The sequence below is a fragment of the Coenobita brevimanus genome, chromosome 14, assembly GCF_032717465.1.
Source record: "Coenobita brevimanus isolate Jiangsu-jjx chromosome 14, ASM3271746v2, whole genome shotgun sequence".
Lineage (NCBI taxonomy): Eukaryota > Metazoa > Arthropoda > Malacostraca > Decapoda > Coenobitidae > Coenobita > Coenobita brevimanus.
In genome coordinates, this window is record NC_136967.1 from 60473869 (window position 1) to 60494578 (window position 20710).

At 43.1% G+C, this 20710-nt stretch overlaps 1 protein-coding gene across 1 annotated transcript in view; it reads right to left on the reverse strand.

Annotated features, from left to right (window-relative positions):
• Positions 1 to 5375: 5375 nt before the first annotated feature.
• Positions 5376 to 20710, reverse strand: part of LOC145390422 (uncharacterized) — a 163985-nt gene continuing 148650 nt past the window's right edge. The window contains exons 27-31 of the mRNA XM_080265351.1: positions 17325 to 17412; positions 9435 to 9543; positions 8514 to 8545; positions 6702 to 6788; positions 5376 to 5578 (exon numbers count right to left, since the gene is read on the reverse strand). Coding sequence (XP_080121477.1) covers positions 5376 to 5578; positions 6702 to 6788; positions 8514 to 8545; positions 9435 to 9543; positions 17325 to 17412 — 519 coding nt within the window. The remainder of the gene's footprint in view (positions 5579 to 6701; positions 6789 to 8513; positions 8546 to 9434; positions 9544 to 17324; positions 17413 to 20710) is intronic.

A 20710-nucleotide genomic window follows, 5' to 3' on the forward strand; every position in this document is an offset into this window, starting at 1 on the left:
TCCATTCCCAGCAAGCCCACCAACACTATCCTAAAAGGTTAGTTATCATTCATAGCACAGTACCATTTATTATAATTACAACAGTACCAATATATGTATAGGTATATGGTAGGTATTTAGGGTGACTTTTCCTAGGGTTGCTGACATAATTCATTTTTCCCCATAGGCTCTATTGTTTGTTCAACATGTTTTTGGTCCAAGACGGGACCCATGCATGACAATATTACCGTGTTGGATGCGAGGGTACTGTGTATATATATATATAAATATATATATATATGTAGTATTTATCTATCTATCTGATCTATCTATCAATCTATCTATATAGTATTTATTTATCTATCTATCTATCATCATCAGCCATTTGAGCATCCACTGCAGGACCAGCCTATCCCGATCGAAGTGGGGACGATACAGCCTATGTATCTCTACCAAGTGGCTTAAGCTGTCTGGCTGAGATTGTATGTAAGGTAAGAAGTGCTTGTGTGATTGCAATGTTGGAGTGGCTTTGGATGTGTGTGTAGTCTGTGTAATCAGCCCAAGCAAGCCGACTGGGTGCAAGCATACTTTATAGTCTGCGACACTGGCTCAACCACAGCACCTCTTATGTCTGCCAAAGCAGTACATGGCCGGGTGAACACTTCCAAAGTTTATTACCCTGGTTCTCCCATGTATGAAAATGCACACTCTACCATTGTACCACAAAGGCTCTCACACACACACACACACACACACACACACACACACACACACACACACACACACACACATATGGACAGATAGGCACAGACAATATATATATATATATATATATATATATATATATATATATATATATATATACAGTATACCCAACCTATGTTTTCTTCTATGGATGGAATAAAGTTGGGTTCAGAGCAAGAAAAAAAAAAACTGACAGAGGGCCACACTCTCATTCACTCCCCATTAAAGCCCCTGGAATCCCAACTCTACTTCATCAGCACTTATATTACTCACCAGTGAGGGACAATTCGGCAACTTACATCACTGAGTAAAAACAGGAATGCCAAACCTACATCATACACTCCATACAGCATTCTTCCAACCAGCTTGATCCCATGTCTGTAACTTAACCTCATAAACTTCTATTCTTTCCTTCCATGTTCATTTAACATATCTATTCATGAAAACATTCAGTCCATCAAACGAGTCACTCACTTCATTTTCCATACACTATCTTAAATGCATTCAGCAATTTCTAATCTACTCCCTTATATTTTCAGTGCCTTCCACATTTTTCTGTCTACAAAGCAAAGTCCGATAAAAACTTACTTTTGAAGACATGCTATTTCTTTTTAAAATGGGATTTTACAGTATGAGATGATTACAATGCCATGTATACGTACAGCAATGTTATACATTTATTACAAGATCAGCTCCAGAGAAGTACCTCATATGAGACCTCACTTAACACATGACTATACACACTGTCAGACCACTGATCAGTACTTCTGGTAATTTATATAAACAGGTTTGGTCTGCTAGCTTTTACTGTGTTTGCTTTCTCTGATCAGGATACGACCATGAATGACTACCGTATTTACTCTTAAATGCTTCAAATACATTTACTGGCTTCACTTGTGCATTTCAGCTTACTACTGGTTGCCTGTATATTTGTGGCACGACATACAAACCTGTGATTCATACTTTACCACATTTAAGCAAAGTCAGATCCTTGCTCATCATCACAAATGTCTTTCATTCACTTCAGCCATAGTTTGTCAATCTGGCCTGTGCATGAGCATGTGCTGTGGATTGTGCCTGAGCTTGTGCATGCACATTTTGCCCTCTAGCATGTGCATGGGCAAAGGCCAAAGAGGTGGCAGTGGAGCCAGATCGAAGAGGTGGGAGAGGGAGAGAAAAGTGATGAAAGAATGAGCTCCCTGCTGCCTGCCTTACACTCCCTCCTGCTGGCTGTTGAGCTACAGTGGAAATCGAACTGGTGTCTCCATGCACTCGACTACTGCAAAGCCATAAAGAAGAGTCAGTAGCTGAAGACAGGGTACTATACTGCTGTAAGGTGAGACTTCAAGCTTTATTACAATTCACAATCAGAACATATTATTTATATTTATATATATTTATAACTCAGGACTGATACTACAGCACATAACTTACTTTCCATGCAAATCTTCTCCTTGGTTTCGGTGATTTCTGTCGCTCTGTAACCTATATTAAGGGAGACAAATAAATCAGCTCAATAACTGTTCATCATCTTGCCAACTTATGATTCTTTCTTTAAAAGTAACTATTGGAAAATCAGTCAATGCTACCCAAGCATAATTCTAACAACATTATGATTAAATTAAAATTTAAAGTGTGTATTTAAGCTTTCTATAAACAGGAAGCTGATATAAGAAGTCTGGAAGTTTATATATATATATATATATATATATATATATATATATATATATATATATATATATATATATATATATATAAATATATATATATATAAATATATATATATATATATAATATATATATATATATATATATATATATATATATATATATATATATTTATATATATATACTGATATATATATATATATATATATATATATATATATATATATATATATATATATATGTATCATTTAATTTCCTAGATAAAGGCTCCAACATGCTTGCATGTGTCGGCTTTGGTCACCTAATCGCAGCTTTCCATGCTGCTCAATCTCTAACAGCCTCCCTGTTCAGTCCCTCATCCATGAGGTCATACTCCATGACCTCATCCTTTTTTTTTTTTTTTTTTCCCCAACCCTACCCCCAACATTCACACTTCTCACTTTCTACACCCAACTGTCATCCCTCAAGTTCTCTACATGCCCAAACCATCTCAATTTACCCCGCCTCATCACAACACCAATATACTCCAGTCCCATCCTTCCTCTCAACTCTTCCATCATAAACCTAGTCCGCCCAGGTCTCGCATTCAAGGATGCACTGCACATTCACCTGATCATTGTCATTTCTGTACTTTTCAGCCTACAAATATCCTCTTCCTTTAATGTAGAGGTCTCACTACCATTCGGCATGACAGTCCTAACACATGCCGCATATACAGTAGGCTCGCACAGTGAGCGAGAGATTGGGCGGTCCACGACCTCACGCACTGTGAATACATAATATAATGGGAAAAATTACATATGGGCGGTATGCCCTCATACCTGGACATTTTTTGGCCCTTAGAGACATAATAATGGTCAAATTTTTCAGACACTGTACTACAGATATAACGACAAAAACAAAAATATGGGTAGTCACCTTAACAACAGTAGACAACAGGCCTGATGGACTTTAAGAACAGGTTCTGAGGCGCGGCAACACTTACAACGCCGCACCCCCAGCCACATCTCCTGCTGCACCGACACTTCCCTCCACAGACTCCTCTTAAGCACCTTCCCCAGGAGCCTCAAAGTCACTCACTTTGGCCATAAACCCCTTGAAGTCCGATGCTGACACTTCTGACATTGCATCCTCTTCATCATCAATAGGAACAGGAGCAGACGATGTAGCTGGTTCCACAATTTCACTAACTTGAGCCCGCTGTGTGTAACTTGTTATGAGCGTCTGTCTTCTTCTGTTTATTTCTTGCCTGTACCTGTCTGTGTAGAAATGGAAGAGCTTGTCGACACCAACCAGAACTTCCTGCATTCTTAGACTGCTCATTTCCTGTTTCTTCACCTCTTCCTTGAGCTTATCCACGCAGCAAGGATCTTGCTTATTCTTGACATACACAGCACTGTATTCCCCTCCATCACACTAGGCTGCTCAACTTGACTGCCTGGCGTCGGGCTCTGCATCAGCCTCATCTATCTGTTGCAACACTTCCTCGGGAGGCTGTTCCTCATTAGCGGCATGCACTTCTCGTATGTCCGCCAATGTAATGTCCTCGAAACCTGGTACAGCTTGTGCTGCTGTCAGTGTTGCTGCCTCAACCTCGGCCAGTGGTTGAATGGCCGTCTCCTGGGTCATGCATAAGTGAGGCAAGAGCATTCACCATGCATGGTTCACCGTTGCAGGTGTAATCTGGTGTCATACTTGTAGGAGAAAGTCAACTGTGTCCTTCACTGTAAAACGACACCAAAATGCCTCAACAGTCATGGCACCTGTGGCAGGTCAGGATACAGCTGCTGGCGGAGATGGAATGGAAGCAGGTGCCTCATCGAGGTCTTCGTTGTGATCTTCTTGTAGGGCATGAAGCTCCTCTTGTGTGTCGGTCTTCCAGCATAGGTAGTCATACACTTGCTTATGGTGGCAGTGCTTCACAGTGGCGATCAGTTCTTGATCCAGTGGCTGCACTAGTGATGTCGTCCGGGGCGGCAGAAACACAACACGACAATCCTTGTGCAGATCTTCTATGTATGCAGAGTGATTTGGTGCACTGTCCAGCACAAGGAGCATCTTAAATGGAATGCCAAGTTCCCGACACTTGGCCCTGGCATCGGGGACGCAGCGCCTTGTTAACCAGTCTATCATAATGTTCCCAGTCATTCAACCATTTGCAGACTTGTACCAGTACATGCGTTCATGTTCGTGAGGTTTTTGTGGCACCTTGGGTGTGAAGCTGTGTGTACAAAAACCGGCCTCATCTTGTGGCTCCCAGACAGGTTTACAGCAAACATTACTGTCATCTTACACTTCCGGAGCTTGTGACCAGGGATCTGTTTCTGTCTTTTAGCGATGTAAGTTGATTTGGGCATGGCCTTGAAGTATAACGACGTTTCGTTGACGTAGATCTGGTCCTTGGTGTACTGTCCCTCTTGAAGAAGCGCTCTAAATATCGCAGGACAGTCTCTCGCGGTCAGCTTGTTGGCAGAGGCACGTTCACCAGACACTTTTATGTGACGGAGTTCCTTGCGCTTCAGAAAACAGTCCAGCCATCCAACCGATACCTTGAAAGGTTTGTCCACATTTAACTTGCGAGATGCTGCCTTGTAAAAGAGCTGGGCTTGGTTCCGAATAAATCTGCCATTCAGTGGAACACCTTCCTTCTCCTTCCTCATTATGAATGTGGCAAGATAGCGTTCCATTAGTATCACTGCATGATTTCCCACCCGCAAACAGCCATCTAGGTCAGAGACACCATTCGTCTTCACTACAGCCCTTATGGCATCACGGTTCTTCCACACTGTCCTCACTGTTGATTCAGCCAGTCCCAGGGCTTTCCCGATGGCGGTGTTTCCTTGTCCCCCCTCCTTCATCTTGATAATCTCTAAGTTGGTGGCGTGCATTAGAAGTTTCTTAACTATTAGGGCTGGAGTCATGGTGCGGTGAGTACAGGCCAGGATGGAGAAGCAAAAAAAACGCCACATGTTGTACACGACAGGTTAGCTGTAGAGAGCGGATCCGCACTGTGCACAAGCCAGGGCTGTTAATGGCACGCCTGCCGCCTTGTATCCCAAGCTGCACGGTAGAATGCCCGGGAATTTCTGTGCATCAACATGATGACACGTGATGTGTTGTGTGATGGGGGGGTCACGTACTAATAGAAAATGACGTTTTTGAGCACTCCTTGCCTCTACCTTGCGTTCTGTGAGGTATACATGCGCATTCAAGGTTTTTGGTTATGATTTTTAGTCACTCCCGCACAATGCGAATCGCGCACTATGCGAGCCTACTGTATATAAATATATATATACAGGCGGGTCCTGATCTTACGAGCTAACTGAGAGCAAGGATTTTGCTCGTTAGCCGAATTCTCATTAAATGAAGTGAAGCACTTATGGGAAAAATAGAGTTAGGGAGCAAGGCCTCCGAGCAGCCTCCCCCCAAACCACCAAAACTGACTTTCTGATCATTTTAAGCTGGGGTCAATAGAAGAGGGTAATACACAATTTATGAACAAAATTGGTTCCAAGAGACCGTTCGCAAAGCTGACTTCGTCTGCAAAATGAAAATCCCTTACACTACTACATGTACAACATAAAAAACACTGTACTGTTCACTGATCTGTCGGCAGGATTTTGAATGTTCTGAAGCAGATTATATAATATTATGAAATATAAACACATAAATTAACACAAGAAACACACAAGAAACACATACAGTATAAGACACAACTCTGTTCCTGCTGTTGTCCGATACCTACTTACAACTGACGAAAGATGATGGAACGTATACCACCTGCGAAGATGTGGATGTAGCAAGCATTTAATTTTGTTTCGTTAGTTGTACATGTACACTGGACATAAGCGATAACAGAGTTATCTTACTTTATAAACATTACTGTAGCTCGCCTGAGGGCAGACATAGCAGGACCTGCAGAAAGTGAGAGGAGGCAGATGGAGGAGTGGAGTTAGTTGGAAGTGGCGGGTGAGGAGAAAGCAGTGGGTGACTCAGGATTTTCGGGAGAAGCAGGCTGAACACGCATTATTATTTTGAGTTTTTGTTCCATAAAGATGGCACGTCGCTTCCTAGATGAGCCAGAAGCACCGCTATCAACACACTTGCATTTATCAGCCATATTAAATGGAGTGAAAATACTTAAAGCACAATGAGCAGCGATCCTCTCTCCTCCAGGTGAACAAAACAAAAACATTAGATGGCAGGTTATCCGCCTAGCAACTCGTCTCGCAACTGTCACCCGCCACATTCAAATGCAGTCGCAATGGGCCGCTACAAGCTAAATTATTTTGTCGTGGTTACATTCGTACCTGTGAAATGTTCGTTATTTTTTCCGTGTTCGAATTTTTGAAATGCTCGGATCTTGAATGCTAGTAAGTTGAGGTATGTCTGTACACCTGAAATTTAAAAACGGCATCAATATACGCAGAATAACATAATTTATAGGCAAATAGGGATGGGGTGAACAACCAGCCAAGTAACCTCCAACGAACACCAACACCTGTGACAGACAATTTCATGCAGGAATAAAGGATTAATATATATATATATATATATATATATATATATATATATATAATAGGAAAAGTGTATGGTAGGATACTTATAGACAGAGTTAGAGAAAGGACAGACAAATTAGTTGGAGAAGAACAGGGAGGCTTTAGGAAGGGAAGAGGTTGTGTAGATCAGATATTCATTCTTAGATCTTTAGTGGAAAAGTTTCTAGAGAAGGGAAAGAAGTTGTACGCAGCTTTCATGGATTTGGAGAAAGCATATGACAGGGTGGATAGACAAGGATTGTGGAAAGTGTTCAGAATATATGGAGTAGATGGGAAGTCGTTGAATGCTGTGAAGAGTATGTACGATGGTGCGAAGGCTGCAGTGTATGTGGATGGTGAACTAAGTGAATTTTTCTCTTTGAAAGTTGGTTTGAAACAGGGATGTGTCATGTCTCCATGGTTGTTCCTGTACATGGATGGGGTAATAAAAGAGGTACAAGGTAGGGTAGTGGATGTTGGAGTGGCCCTGGTGAGAGAGGATAGTGTTTGTAAACTCCCTGTACTGTTGTTTGCAGATGATACTGTGTTGTTGAGTGAAGACAAAGGGGAGCTGCAAGGCTTGGTGGATGAGTTTGAGAGAGTGTGTAAGAAACGGAATCTAAAGGTGAATGTAGGGAAGAGTAAAGTGATGGTCTTTGAGAGAGGTGAAGTTAGTGAATATACAGCGAGGTTGGATGGTGAGGAATTGGAAAACGTGAGTACATTTAAGTACTTGGGTAGTGTGATGAGTAAGGATGGAGGTTTGGAGGGTGAAGTGCTTGAAAGGGTACAGCAGGGAAGAAAGGTTGCTGGTTCTTTGAAAGCAGTGATAAGAAACAGGGAAGTGAGTATGGAAGTGAAAAAGTTACTACATGACAGTATTGTGATACCAACTCTAACATACAGAAGTGAAGCTTGGACATTGTTGGAAGGACACAAGTCAAGAGTGACAGCAGTGGAAATGAGTTATTTAAGAGGAGCCTGTGGAGTCATGTGGAGAGACAGGCTGACGAATGAGGATATAAAGGGGCGTTGTGGTGTGTATGTGGATGTGATAGGAAGTGTTATGAGCAACACACTGAGGTGGTTTGGCCATGTGGAGAGGATGGAGGGTGAAAGACTGACGAAAAGAGTGTATGTGAGTGAGGTGGAGGGGGGAAGAGGGAGGGGGAGGCCGAGGATGAGATGGAGGGATGGGGTGGAGAGGTATATGAGAGAGGGGGGTGTGAGTTGGGAGCAGGGCAGTGAAATGGCGGGGGACAGGGCGACTTGGAGGCAATTTGTTTGTGGCCACCCCAAACGGGATTGAGGCGTCTGGCAATAGATAGATAGAAGAGTTCCTTTATACTGATGTGGAGTGATGCACCCATAGTGTCCCAGATGTCTGACTATTTATACCCAAATGATGAGTGGTATCCGTAGCCTGACCTGATGCATCTATGCATACTATGTTATCTTGAGGCACTTTCGTCCATGGTACAGAGACCATCAGATTGTGGTCAGTGATCCACCAGTGTCATGGGCTGGGTAACCTGTCTGATATGGGATGATGGTAATATCCTGGCATGCCAAATACTGTATTACCCTCTATTATAAGCCTTTTATAGTTGGTGTACCTGGCTCAAAGGTAGAATGACGGTGATTATAGGTGTAGTTTTATTCTGATTCCAGGGTGGGATGACTTCTAAGACTACAGAGTACTTAGATGTAGAGAGAAGAGAGGGTCACTGTTTAGGGAAGTGAGCTGATACACCTGCTTGAATATAAAAATTATTAAGGTATTCAAATAGTTAGATTAGGTAGCACAAGGACACTGAAAAGTATGACATTCTTACTTGTAGCCGCATCATGCACTATCGCATCAGCACACTGGTGCTAGTTTTAAAAGCTTAGCCTGCCACATAGGATTAACTAATATTATTTTTGATGTTATAAAAGTTTCTGGAGTTTCCACTTTCCTGTTTATTAAATAACTACATTTTCAATGTATGGGCTTTTCGAGGGTAACTGTAGGTTTGACACTGCATTCTTCTTGACTGCTTGAACTGTACGGTGGAAGGGGGGGGAATGATTACTTGGGACATCCCTCCTGACCCAGACACAGGAGGGAAATTTCCCCCCATTCCTCCAGGTTCTATGCCCATGACTGCGGTTAGATTTAGCAGGCCTAATAATAATTTCCACTGGTGGCTGTGATAACAGAAAACTTACTATGTCAAAAGTGGAGATTGCCAAGCAGTATGGAGGAAGTGCAAGAATGCAAGAAGCTCATTGTTACCTAGTCTCTTCTAATGAGCAGACATGAAAACTGTTGGGGAAAGGTAGTTATGCCCAATGATGCATTTCACCTGAACATATGAAGTACTGCAAATCCTTAGTTCTGTATCTGGGTTGATTCCTTCTGACACTATTTAAAGTGCCTGGATGGTTACTGAAACCTTCCAATACCATATAGTACATTATTATATTTAAATATTGCATTTAAATAACTGATCAACAACTGACCTGGAATGTGGGTGACGATGTGTGGGTGACTGGGTAGAGGCAGAGGGTGTGAGAGTGGGTCCCGGGTTCAATGGTTGTGCCCCCATCACCACACTGTTCACACCCAGTGCTACAGCATGGAATAAAACAGTTAGTCTTCAACTGGATGTGTGCTTATATACATTAGTGAGTACTGTACTTTCCACAAGTAAGGAATATTAGTTAAAAATGGCCAAGTGCATTATTGCAAATGTGTGCCACCATAAGCTGCATAAGCAGTGATCCACTGTGATACCAAGACTAAAATTAGGATTAGATAATGAGATAAAAAAAAGTCTAACATTACAAAGATGACTGCATACTGTAGCTGTTTACATTTCCATACTGTATTTAAAGTTCCTAGTTTTGACCCTGTTCTGCCTCTTTAATCTGAGAGGTGTACCGTACCCTAATTTAGTACTCTAAAAATATAATAATAATAATAATAACAATAAAAACTAGAAGACTGTAGCTGCAAGAGACAGTTACTGATTTCCACCTATGAGAATACTGCTGACAGGTACAACTTATGTTTTTTTTTAATAACTCAAAAACCGTTGGTCAAACTGCAACCCAAAAGTATACAGACCTGGTCCAGGACAAGACAACACTTCTAGGGCCAAGATGTGTTTCATTTATGTTTTGGTTTTTCCTGTACAAAGGAGCAATTGAAAAGTGTTGAAAAGTTGGGTATCTGAAATATCGTAATGTCACACATGCGTATGACCTCCAAATTTGTTTCCATACAAATGTTTGGAAAATAATTTTATATCATGATTTCGTTTCATGTATGTATAACTGTTTGGGAGTAACTGGGGTTGAAAGTTTCTGATATTTGGACATTTTTGGACCTGTGACCTTGAAAGGGTCAAGGTTACTGAAACACATTTTTTTTTTTTTAAATAACTCAAAAACCATGGGTCAAATGGCCACCAAAAAGTATACAGACCTGGACCAGGACCAGACAAAATTTCTAGGGTCAAGAAGTGCCTCATTTATGTTTTGGTTTTTCCTGTATGAAAGAGCAATTGAAAACTGGGAATGGCCAGTATATCATAATGTCACGCATGACTGACCTTCAACTTTTTTCCATACAAGTGTTTGGAAAATAATTTCATCACAGGATTTTTTTCCATGTTCATGTTCCTATAATAGTTCTGGAGTAAACTGAAGTTGAAAATTCATGATTTTTGGACATGTTTTGACATGTGACCATGAAAAGTAGGCCAATGTAACTGAAACTGGGTCAGGGTAATAAGGGTATGATGCTATACATTCTTAATAAGTCATCATCATCTGGACCTCCTTTCCCACCCTAGGGCAGGGTGAGGAGTAGCAACGTCTAGATGGCCCAAGTCTGCTCAATCCCATGGGTCACACTTCCATTCAATCATCATTCAAGCCCCTGGAATCCTGGCTCTACCTGATACGCCAAAAACATTCATCACATTCTGTAGCTTCACATAAATGTATCCGATAGTGTCAATCAATAAGTACGAAGAAAATCTGCGATGAAAAGTGACAGAATAATAATAAATAATACAGATGAGTGAAGTGAGTGCAAGAATAATCATGGCATAAGTTTACTAAGTGTTGTTGAAGGTACAGGTACACCCTGAGATATGATACCCCTAGATGTGATACCCCCATATGCGATACCCTGACTTAGCGAAATACCAAACATACTTCGCCTAACGATGGCCAAACCCCAGTTTAACAATGGGTTTAAATTTTTGTTTTTTTACTAATTTTGATGATATCTTTGACTTAAATTTTGTTAGGTTGATATATAAACTGTTTTTAGACTTGGATCAATGTGTTTTAGTCATAGGTGGGGTGAACACTGTCATTTTGGGGTACAGTTTACTAAGTTTGATTTTTTCCAGACTCATACACTATTATGATGATTTTCACATTTTATTTTTGGGTTTATGTGAGTTATAAACTGCTTTTGGGCTTAGTTTCACTCATCTGAAAGCTATTTGGGGGTTTAGATTAGCTAGAAACTTGTTTTTGGACTCATTTGGGTGGGTTTAGGACTTGGTTGGGAGGGAAACCCACGAGACAAAAACGCATCCCTATACTTTACATGTAAAATCTACCGAGATGATACCCCGCCTAGCTATGGGTTTTTACTTAACCAACTGCATTGTTAAACCAGGGTACTGTATATGGAAGAATAATTATAGAGAATGTAAGAGAGATATCAGAAGTCCTAATGAGTAATGAACAGGGTGGTTCTAGAAGTGGCAGAGGATGTGTGAATCAAATACCTGTACAGTATTTGCATCGAGACAGATAGTAGAAAAGGCTTGTGAGATGGACCGCAAGGTGTTTAAGGCATTATGGATCTGGAAAAAGCACACGACAGAATAGACAGACAAGGATTGTGGAATGTTTCACACATGTAATGTGTAGATGGTAAGCTGCTAGATGTTGTCAAAGAGTTTTTATGATGGTAATGCGGCATGTGTAAGGGCACATGGGCATCTAAGTGAATGGCTTACGATCAATGTGGGCGTGCAACTAGGTTGTGTGATGTCCCCATGGTTGATCAATATATATATATATATATATATGGATGGGGTGTTAAGAGAAGTAAAAACATGAGTAATGGAGAAAGGGATGGCATTGGTAATGAATGGTGGTGGATAGAATATCTCAAAACTGTTGTACACTGATGATGCAGTGCTACTTGCAAATACCAACTGAGAACTTGGTAGACTAATGTAGAGTTTGCTGATGCCTGTGAGCGTTGTGCCTTGACAGTAAATGAAGAAAAAATAAAGTGATGGTAATCGAGTGAGAAAGTGACTCCCAGTGTGATGTTACAATGGATGGAGAGAGATTGGAACTGGCAAGAGAGTTCAAATACCTGGATACAGTGATAGAAAAGAGAGGAAAATGTGCAAGAGGTGGAAAATAGAGTGACATATGGAAGAAAAGTAGCTGGTGCAATGAAGGCCTTGATCAGAAACAGAGGCTTGAGTGCTGCAGCTGCTCGAGGCTTACATGAAGAAATGTTAGTGCCACCTTTAAACATATTGATGTGAGACTATGGTGTGGCATAAAAATGAAAAGTAAAGAATGACAGCAGTGGAGATGGGACTGCTGAGGAATGTATGTGGAGTACAGACTGGATAGGATACAAAATAATGTGATTAATGAAAGATGCGGAGTGAGGAAGTCTGTGGACACTAGAATCGAAGAGAGTGTACTGCGACAATGGTCATGTGGAGTGAATGGATAACAACAAAGTGGTGTAAAAAGTATATCTGAGCGAATTTTAAGGAGGGGAGGAGGTGAGGTAGGCCAAGGAAAAGGTGGAGGGATATGGTGGATGAGTGTGTGAGGAACAGAGGTATGGAAGATGATGAAGCTGAGGGGACTAACAAGAGATTGAGCTGGCTAGATGAATGTTGTGAGAAGTGCATGATCAGGGATTTGGCACCTCTTTTTAACATGACAGAGTCTGGACTGACTAGCAGATATGTTTATGTCAAGCTACAGAAAGTGGTGAAAATTTTTTGGCGTATCAGACAGAGCCAGGATTCCGGGGGCTTGAATGATGAGTGAACGGAAGCGTGGCCAATTGGATTGGGCAAACTTGGGCTGCCTGGATGTTGCTACTCCTCATCCTGCCCTAGAGTGGGAAAGGGTCTGGATGATGATGATGATGATGATGATGATGATGATGATGATGATCTATCTATCTATCTATCTATTGCCAGATGCCTCAATCCCGTTTGGGGTGGCCACAAACAAATCGCCTCCAAGTCGCCCTGTCCCCCGCCATTTCACTGCCCTGCTCCCAACTCACACCCCCCTCTCTCATATACCTCTCCACCCCATCCCTCCATCTCATCCTCGGCCACCCCCTCCCTCTTCCCCCCTCCACCTCACTCACATACACTCTCTTCGTCACCCTCCATCCTCTCCACATGGCCAAACCACCTCAGTGTGTTCCTCATAATGCTTCCTATCACATCCACATCCACACCACAACGCTCCTTTATATCCTCATTCGTCAGCCTGTCTCTCCATGTGACTCCACAGGCTCCTCTTAAATAACTCATTTCCACTGCTCTCACTCTTGACTTGTGTCCTTCCAACAACGTCCAAGCTTCACTTCCATACGTTAGAGTTGGTATCACAATACTGTCATGTAGTAACTTTTTCACATCCATGCTCACTTCCCTGTTTCTTATCACTACTTTCAAACAACCAGCAACCTTTCTTCCCTGCTGTACCCTTTCAAGCACTTCACCCTCCAAACCTCCATCCTTACTCATCACACTACCCAAGTACTTAAATGTACTCACATTTTCCAATTCCTCACCATCCAACCTCACTGTACATTCACTGACTTCACCTCTCTCAAAGACCATCACTTTACTCTTCCCTACATTCACCTTTAGATTCCGTTTCTTACACACTCTCCCAAACTCATCCACCAAGCCTTGCAGCTCCCCTTCGTCTTTACTCAACAACACAGTATCATCTGCAAACAACAGTACAGGGAGTTTCCAAACACTATCATCTCTCACCAGGACCACTCCAACATCCACTACCCTACCTTGTACCTCTTTTATTACCCCATCCATGTACAGATTGAACAACCATGGAGACATGACACATCCCTGTTTCAACCCAACCTTCAAAGAGAAAAATTCACTTAGTTCACCATCCACACGCACTGCAGCCTTCGCACCATCGTACATACTCTTCACAGCATTCAACAACTTCCCATCTACTCCATATATTCTTAACACTTTCCACAATCCTTGTCTATCCACCCTGTCATATGCTCTTTCTAAATCCATGAAAGCCGCATACAACTTCTTTCCCTTCTCTAGAAACTTTTCCATTAAAGATCTAAGAATGAATATCTGATCTGCACAATCTCTTCCCTTCCTAAAGCCTCCCTGTTCTTCTCCAACTAATTCCTCTGTTCTTTCTCTAACTCTGTCAATAAGTATCCTACCATACACTTTTCCTATTATACTAAGAAGACAAATGCCCCTATGATTACCACACACTTCTTTTTCCCCTTTTCCTTTGTACAAGGGAATAATTATACCTGACTTCCAATCCTCCGGGACTCTACCTTCCTCCCAGGCCAATCTGCACATCTTCCACATCCATTCTACTACTATCTCTCCCCCATGCTTCAGCATTTCACCACACACTCCATCAATTCCTGGGGCTTTCCCCAATTTAACTTTCTTCATTGCTTCCACAACTTCTATCCTACTGATTTCTTCCTCTCTTCTCACCTCCCTCCTTCTCCCAGCCATTCCCCAGCCACTTATACGCGCATTACTTCCATCCTCTATGTTCAACAATTCCTTAAAGTGTTCTCTCCATCTGCTCACTTTTTCTCCCTTCTCCACTAGTAATCTACCGTTTTTATCTTTCACTCCCCTGCTAACTTCACTTCCACCCTGTCTTACTCTTTTCACCTCTTTCCAGAACATTTTCTTACAGTCCCTCCACTTTACACTCAAATTCCTTCCAAATTCCTCATCCACTCTCTTCTTACTCTCTCTTACTAATCTTTTCACCTCTCTCTTTCTCTCTGGATATAACTCTCTCTTCCGCCTCTCAACTTCTTCCACGCCCCTATTTCTCATCCATTCATTGTATGCTTTCTTCTTTTGTGCCACAGCCTGTCTCACCTCTTCAGTCCACCACGTTGTTCCTTGCACCCCCCTCCGTCTTCTCTTCCTTCCACACACCACATCACATGCTGCACATATTTCTTCTGTAAATATCCTACACACACCTTCCACATCTCCCATTTGCTCCAATTCATATTTGCCCAATCGTTCCTCCACTTCTCTCTTATACTCTGCCATTTTCTCATCCTCTTGTAACCTTTCCACTCTCCTTGCAACTACTCCTTCCTCTCGTCTTTCCCTTCTTCTATTCCTCCATCTTACTTGCATTCTAATTCTAGCCACCACCAAGTAGTGGTCAGAAAGTCCACTCCCCCAACCTCTATAAACTCCTGCATCCATTACACATCTTTGCATCCTTTCATCCGCACACACATAATCAATCATTGCCTTCCTTTCATTCAGTTCACCACACACCCTTCTCATCACTCGCCATGTATACCTGTGGATCATTTTATGCCTGAAGAGGGTATTGGCTATCACCAACCCCCTCCCAGCACAAATGTCCACTAACACACACCCATTCTCATCTATCTCAGCAGGCACACCCCACTCACCAACTATTCCATCCACCTTCACATTCTCAACTTTACCATTCATATCACCAATCAAAAACACTCTCTCATTCCTTCCAAACTTTTCCATGCACACTTCTACATTTGTCCAGAACTCTTCTCTCACTCTTCTAGCATGATCTTGCATTGGCGCATACACACACACAATCGCCCACATTTGTATTCCAACTTTCAACTTTACCCACACAATCCTTGACCCAACTGATCCATACTGTCTTATGCTCTTCTTCCATCTTTTACTCACAACTATACATACTCCTTCCTTTGCCCTCTCATTCTCACCTACTCCTGCACATATACCCCATCCATACTCCCATTCTCTCACACTTTCTCTTCCCCATTTTGTTTTAGTTATTCCACATACATCCACTTTCGCACCCTCAAGCACCTGGACAATCTCTCTCTCTTTCACCTCATCATTCGCTCCCCTTACATTCCACGTTAATAATAATTATAATAATAATAATAATAATAATAATAACAAGAATAATAATAATAATAATAATCCATCCACCCATCATCCAATCCCATGTTGCCCCATGAGGAGCATAGGAACCTGGAGCTAGGCAAGTTGGTCCTGTCATTTAAGATGAGAGTGACCAGCTTCACTCATCCTTGAGTGGCATTACATGAGCAATAAACCCCAACCACTTCTTGGATATAAACCTGCTCTGATTCAATCCGATCAGAACGCTTTAATTTAATAATACAGTACCCTTGCATTCAGTACGGTATTTTTGTCAGACAGTACTACCGTACTGGACTGAATCTGTACTGGACAAACAACAGGCCTTATGGGAAAAATGTATAATGTCAGACAAGCCTTGAAAAAGTCCCCCCAAAATTCAACTTAACTATATTTTGACACAACTAAGGTTTTACCAACCTTTAAGGTGAGTGGTGATGGGCTTGAGGGGGGGGGAAAGGGGAGGGGTTTCCGAGGCTGTAGGAGGTCCTACTGATGCCCTGGACGAGGGCCTTCAGGATCCTGAGGAGGTCTCTCTGCCTCAACCTCCCTCATAAATCCGTCATAGTCACACACTGACACATCGTCGTCTTCATCATCAGGGGGAAATGCAATACTGTACTGCAATTTGACTGGCACATGTCATGAGTCATGCGGAAGGCGTACTGGACTGGCATGACAGTACTAGGGAAACATTCCTTAGCGTTGGTCATCTTCCCACACGCGCGCGGGTAGTAGTACTGGTCGCAGCTAATCAGTACTAGAAAGGAACTCCTCGGATTTTGCTCACTTTGTGCGGCTGATCTGTACAAGCCTAAAAAATCCATACTGCAGTACATTAATAAATTAGTTATATAATTTTTTGCCGTCTGTACTGGACAAGAATAGTACTGGACAAATGTGTACTGGATGCGAGGGTACTGTAATAATAATAATAATAATAATAATAATAATAATAACAAAATAATAATAATACAGTAATAATAATATAAATACTGACAGATACAAATATCTCCACCTATGGTAATAGGTAGAGATCAATAATAATACTGCACTGTACCAAACCCCCCATACCAGAAAATGTGTTCATGTTGTACAGTACTGGAGTCAGTGGTAACGGTACATCATTAATATGTACCGTACTGTAAGTTACCTTGAGTGCCTACTAGAGTATGTTCCCACTGGGCATGGTGTACACTGCTGCCTGCCCCCACCACTGTACATCCCTGGGGCACACGCCACTGGTGGTACAACAATACAATCAAGTTACAAAAATAATAGTATCCTACTTGGTAAGATAGTATGATTATTTATTAGAACTATTGCCTGATAAAAGATTCCAGTATTCATCCATGGTGGCCGTGGTAATAATGTCTCCAAATGTTCTCTATAAAACCTCACCAACACTCTCTCCTACTTTTGAAGAGAATGATTCTAATCAATAAAATTCAATTCATGCCTTCATCATCTAATACCAACTACTAATTGCATGGAATAGGTACAATCCAAATACTAACAAGAAAACAGATAAGCATGAGTGGCTGTCAACAAAACATCCTGTGAACTGACTAGCATTTACTCACTCATCAATTAAGCATTCAAAATTCTCAGGTTAAAAATACCCATATAAAACAGGAATTAGAGACCATTTTCTATTATTTCTTTGTGCCCTGATTCTTTCTACCTGCTCTTGGGTACTGACCCTCCTCAAGCTTATCATGTACATAAATGATAAATGCTGCATATTTACTTTCTGAAAACATTTCAATGCACTCTCCATTACAATATAAAATTTTAATCAACACTTCATCTAGCTACCATTGCACTCTTTAAATAACAATAGAGGAAATCATAGCTTTCTACACTTTTGACTCATATACTCCTTGGAATTCCACTTCTTCCTCTTCTTGTGGTCCCATACCCAAACATATCACACCTAATTTATTTTATATTATACAGTAAAATTTTTTTTTTTTTTAACAAAACTCAAATAAATACACACTGAAAGACCGTAACTTGTTTTTGGCACTTAACAGACACCAAAAGGTAATACTGCTCTCTTTTTTCCTAACTGCACATCAGTGGAGGTCTAGGTAATGACACTTTAGTAAAGCAGATATGAAAACAGATATGAAGAAAAGGAAGTCCCAGGTAGAATGCCTCCTCCCCCCTTACCTATCCTGTCTGTGCCATACAAAACTGATAGCAATAGATCTGCTGGGTGGTGGGTTTACCAGATCAGTGCACCGACAGAAAAGGAGCTAAGAGCACTTCACTCCCGTTTGTTTAAGTTGTTTAAACACTAAGAGAATATGTGAGAACTGAAGTATTCTTTCTCCCTACCTTTAATGGATTAAAGAGGAACACCACACTACCGAGAATATACTGTACTGTGATAATCTACATCTACCCCGTACCAGTTCTTTATTGCATAGTGTTCAGGAACACAGGCATACGGCTAGGCTACTCAGTTCTGGTATTCAAGGCAAGGGTAACTATCCTCACTGGCCCCTGATTGGCATTATTTGAGCAATAAACCTGAATCACTCTTCAAACAGAAATGTTTACAGTTCTCATCCAGCTGAAATACAACAACCTACAAAACCACCATGCATACCTTGTAAATGGAGTGCTCCCGCCGCTGGACTCCCCACCCCGCTACGGAGCCGCAGCCCTACCCCCACCCCAGGAGGACACCACGGTGGGCCAGGCGAATGCGACACTGGCCCAGAGCGAGACGGGCTCAGGTGCGCCCCGACCTTGTGTCCCTCTTCCCCTCATCCTGCCCAACAACGATGTCGCAGGAATGCGCAACTACTTCTCGGCCGGACCAGCCCTCGTCAGGATCGGGGTGGCACTACTCCAGATACAGTCCCAGGCAGCACCGTGATAATGGCCACTGTACGTACCGGGGAGGGAACGGCCACTGTACGTCTCTCAGTTGCTTCCCCCTGCAGTCCTGTGATGATGGCCACTGTATGTCTCGGGGGAAGGAATGGCCACTGTAAGTCCTGCGGCAGCCACATCTGGAGCCCGCCTCAGTGTGATGGCCACTGTACACACACCGACAGGCAAACGCAAGAGAAGTGAAACCGCGACGATGGCCACTGTACGTGTCGAGGAGGGAATGGCCACTGTATGTCCCTCATCCACCTCCTCCTCCTCCTACGGGAGTAGCACTGCTGTAACGGCCACTGTAAGTACCGGGGAGGGAATGGCCACTGTATGTCCCTCAGCTACTTCCCATTGGGCAGGCAGACCCACAGCAACAGCCACTGTACGCGCCGGGGAGGGAACAGCCACTGTATGTCCCTCATCTGCCTCTTCCTCCTTTGGGAGCAGCCCCGTGGCAATGACCACTGTACGTGCCGGCGAAGGAATGGCCACTGTACGTCCTTCTGCTGCTACCCCGAGGGGTTGTGGAACCACGACGACGATCACTGTACACGTCGGGGAAGGGACGGCCATTGTACGCCCTTCGTCCACAGTCCCGAGGGTTCTCCCGGAGGAGAAGGTCCCTTGTGCGGCCCACTCTCCACCCCTCGGCTGCATGGGATGCCCTTCTGTCTCTCCCTCCATGTGTGGTTCCCCGGAGGTGCTGCCGCTCCAGGAGTGGTGGCGTGGTCACTGAAGGCGGGGTTCATGCCCTCCTGCCTGCCCCTGGACGACGCTGGATCCTGACGGACGCCCCGCGGGTGAGGTGCCGCAGCCAACCCCTGACAGCACCCCCCCACTAGAGGCGATCGCAGTCCCAGGCCTCCCAGGTCCAGCCCCCGGATCCCAGGGCGGGACCGCTCTGGCCCCACTCACCGTCAGCCCTCCGTCAGGAGCAAGAAGCGGCAGGCCCGACTCCTGACACTGTTTGGCCCCAGTCCCGAGGGCCCCTCACCAGGTCGAGGCCGGAGCACGAAAGGGCATCCCTGCATCCCAGAACAGACTTGCGCCTGGGCCGTGACGCCCCCGAGAGCTGTCCCGTGCCTTCTGCAGGAGGGCTTCCCCAGTAGGGTTCCCTCCAACCCCCGGGTGCCACCTCAGTTAAGCCCAGACCTCAGCAGCCCAGTGACGATGCCTCAAGACCCCAGTGTCGTGCTAGAGACTTAGTGGTGACAGTGACTGTGTGTAACATAGAAACAATGAGACCGAAACACCACCCATAAAGTGTCTCTACCCCAGTTTATCCAGAATGCTGTGTTAATGCCTAAGCACCCTAGAACCAGAGTAATATACTAGTGTTTGGCCAAGAGATCATATACCATGTAGAGTCCAAAGAGACCGAGTGTAAGAACAGTGTCACCATATCTATGTGATATTCTCTTCTGTAGTAACTCAGGTGTGAGCACAGTGCCCATGTGATATATCGTACCAATATGAACTGACCTGTCACTATACCCCATCCACATTCACTGTACCATTGTATGTATATTGTAAGGAAGTTGGGCTAAGGCAATATATGTGTTAAGGTGTCCTGCTGAGTTTTTATGCCCTGTTCCTTTGTAAGTGTTCTATTTCCGGTCTAGAAAGAGGACCCTGCTCAGTCGC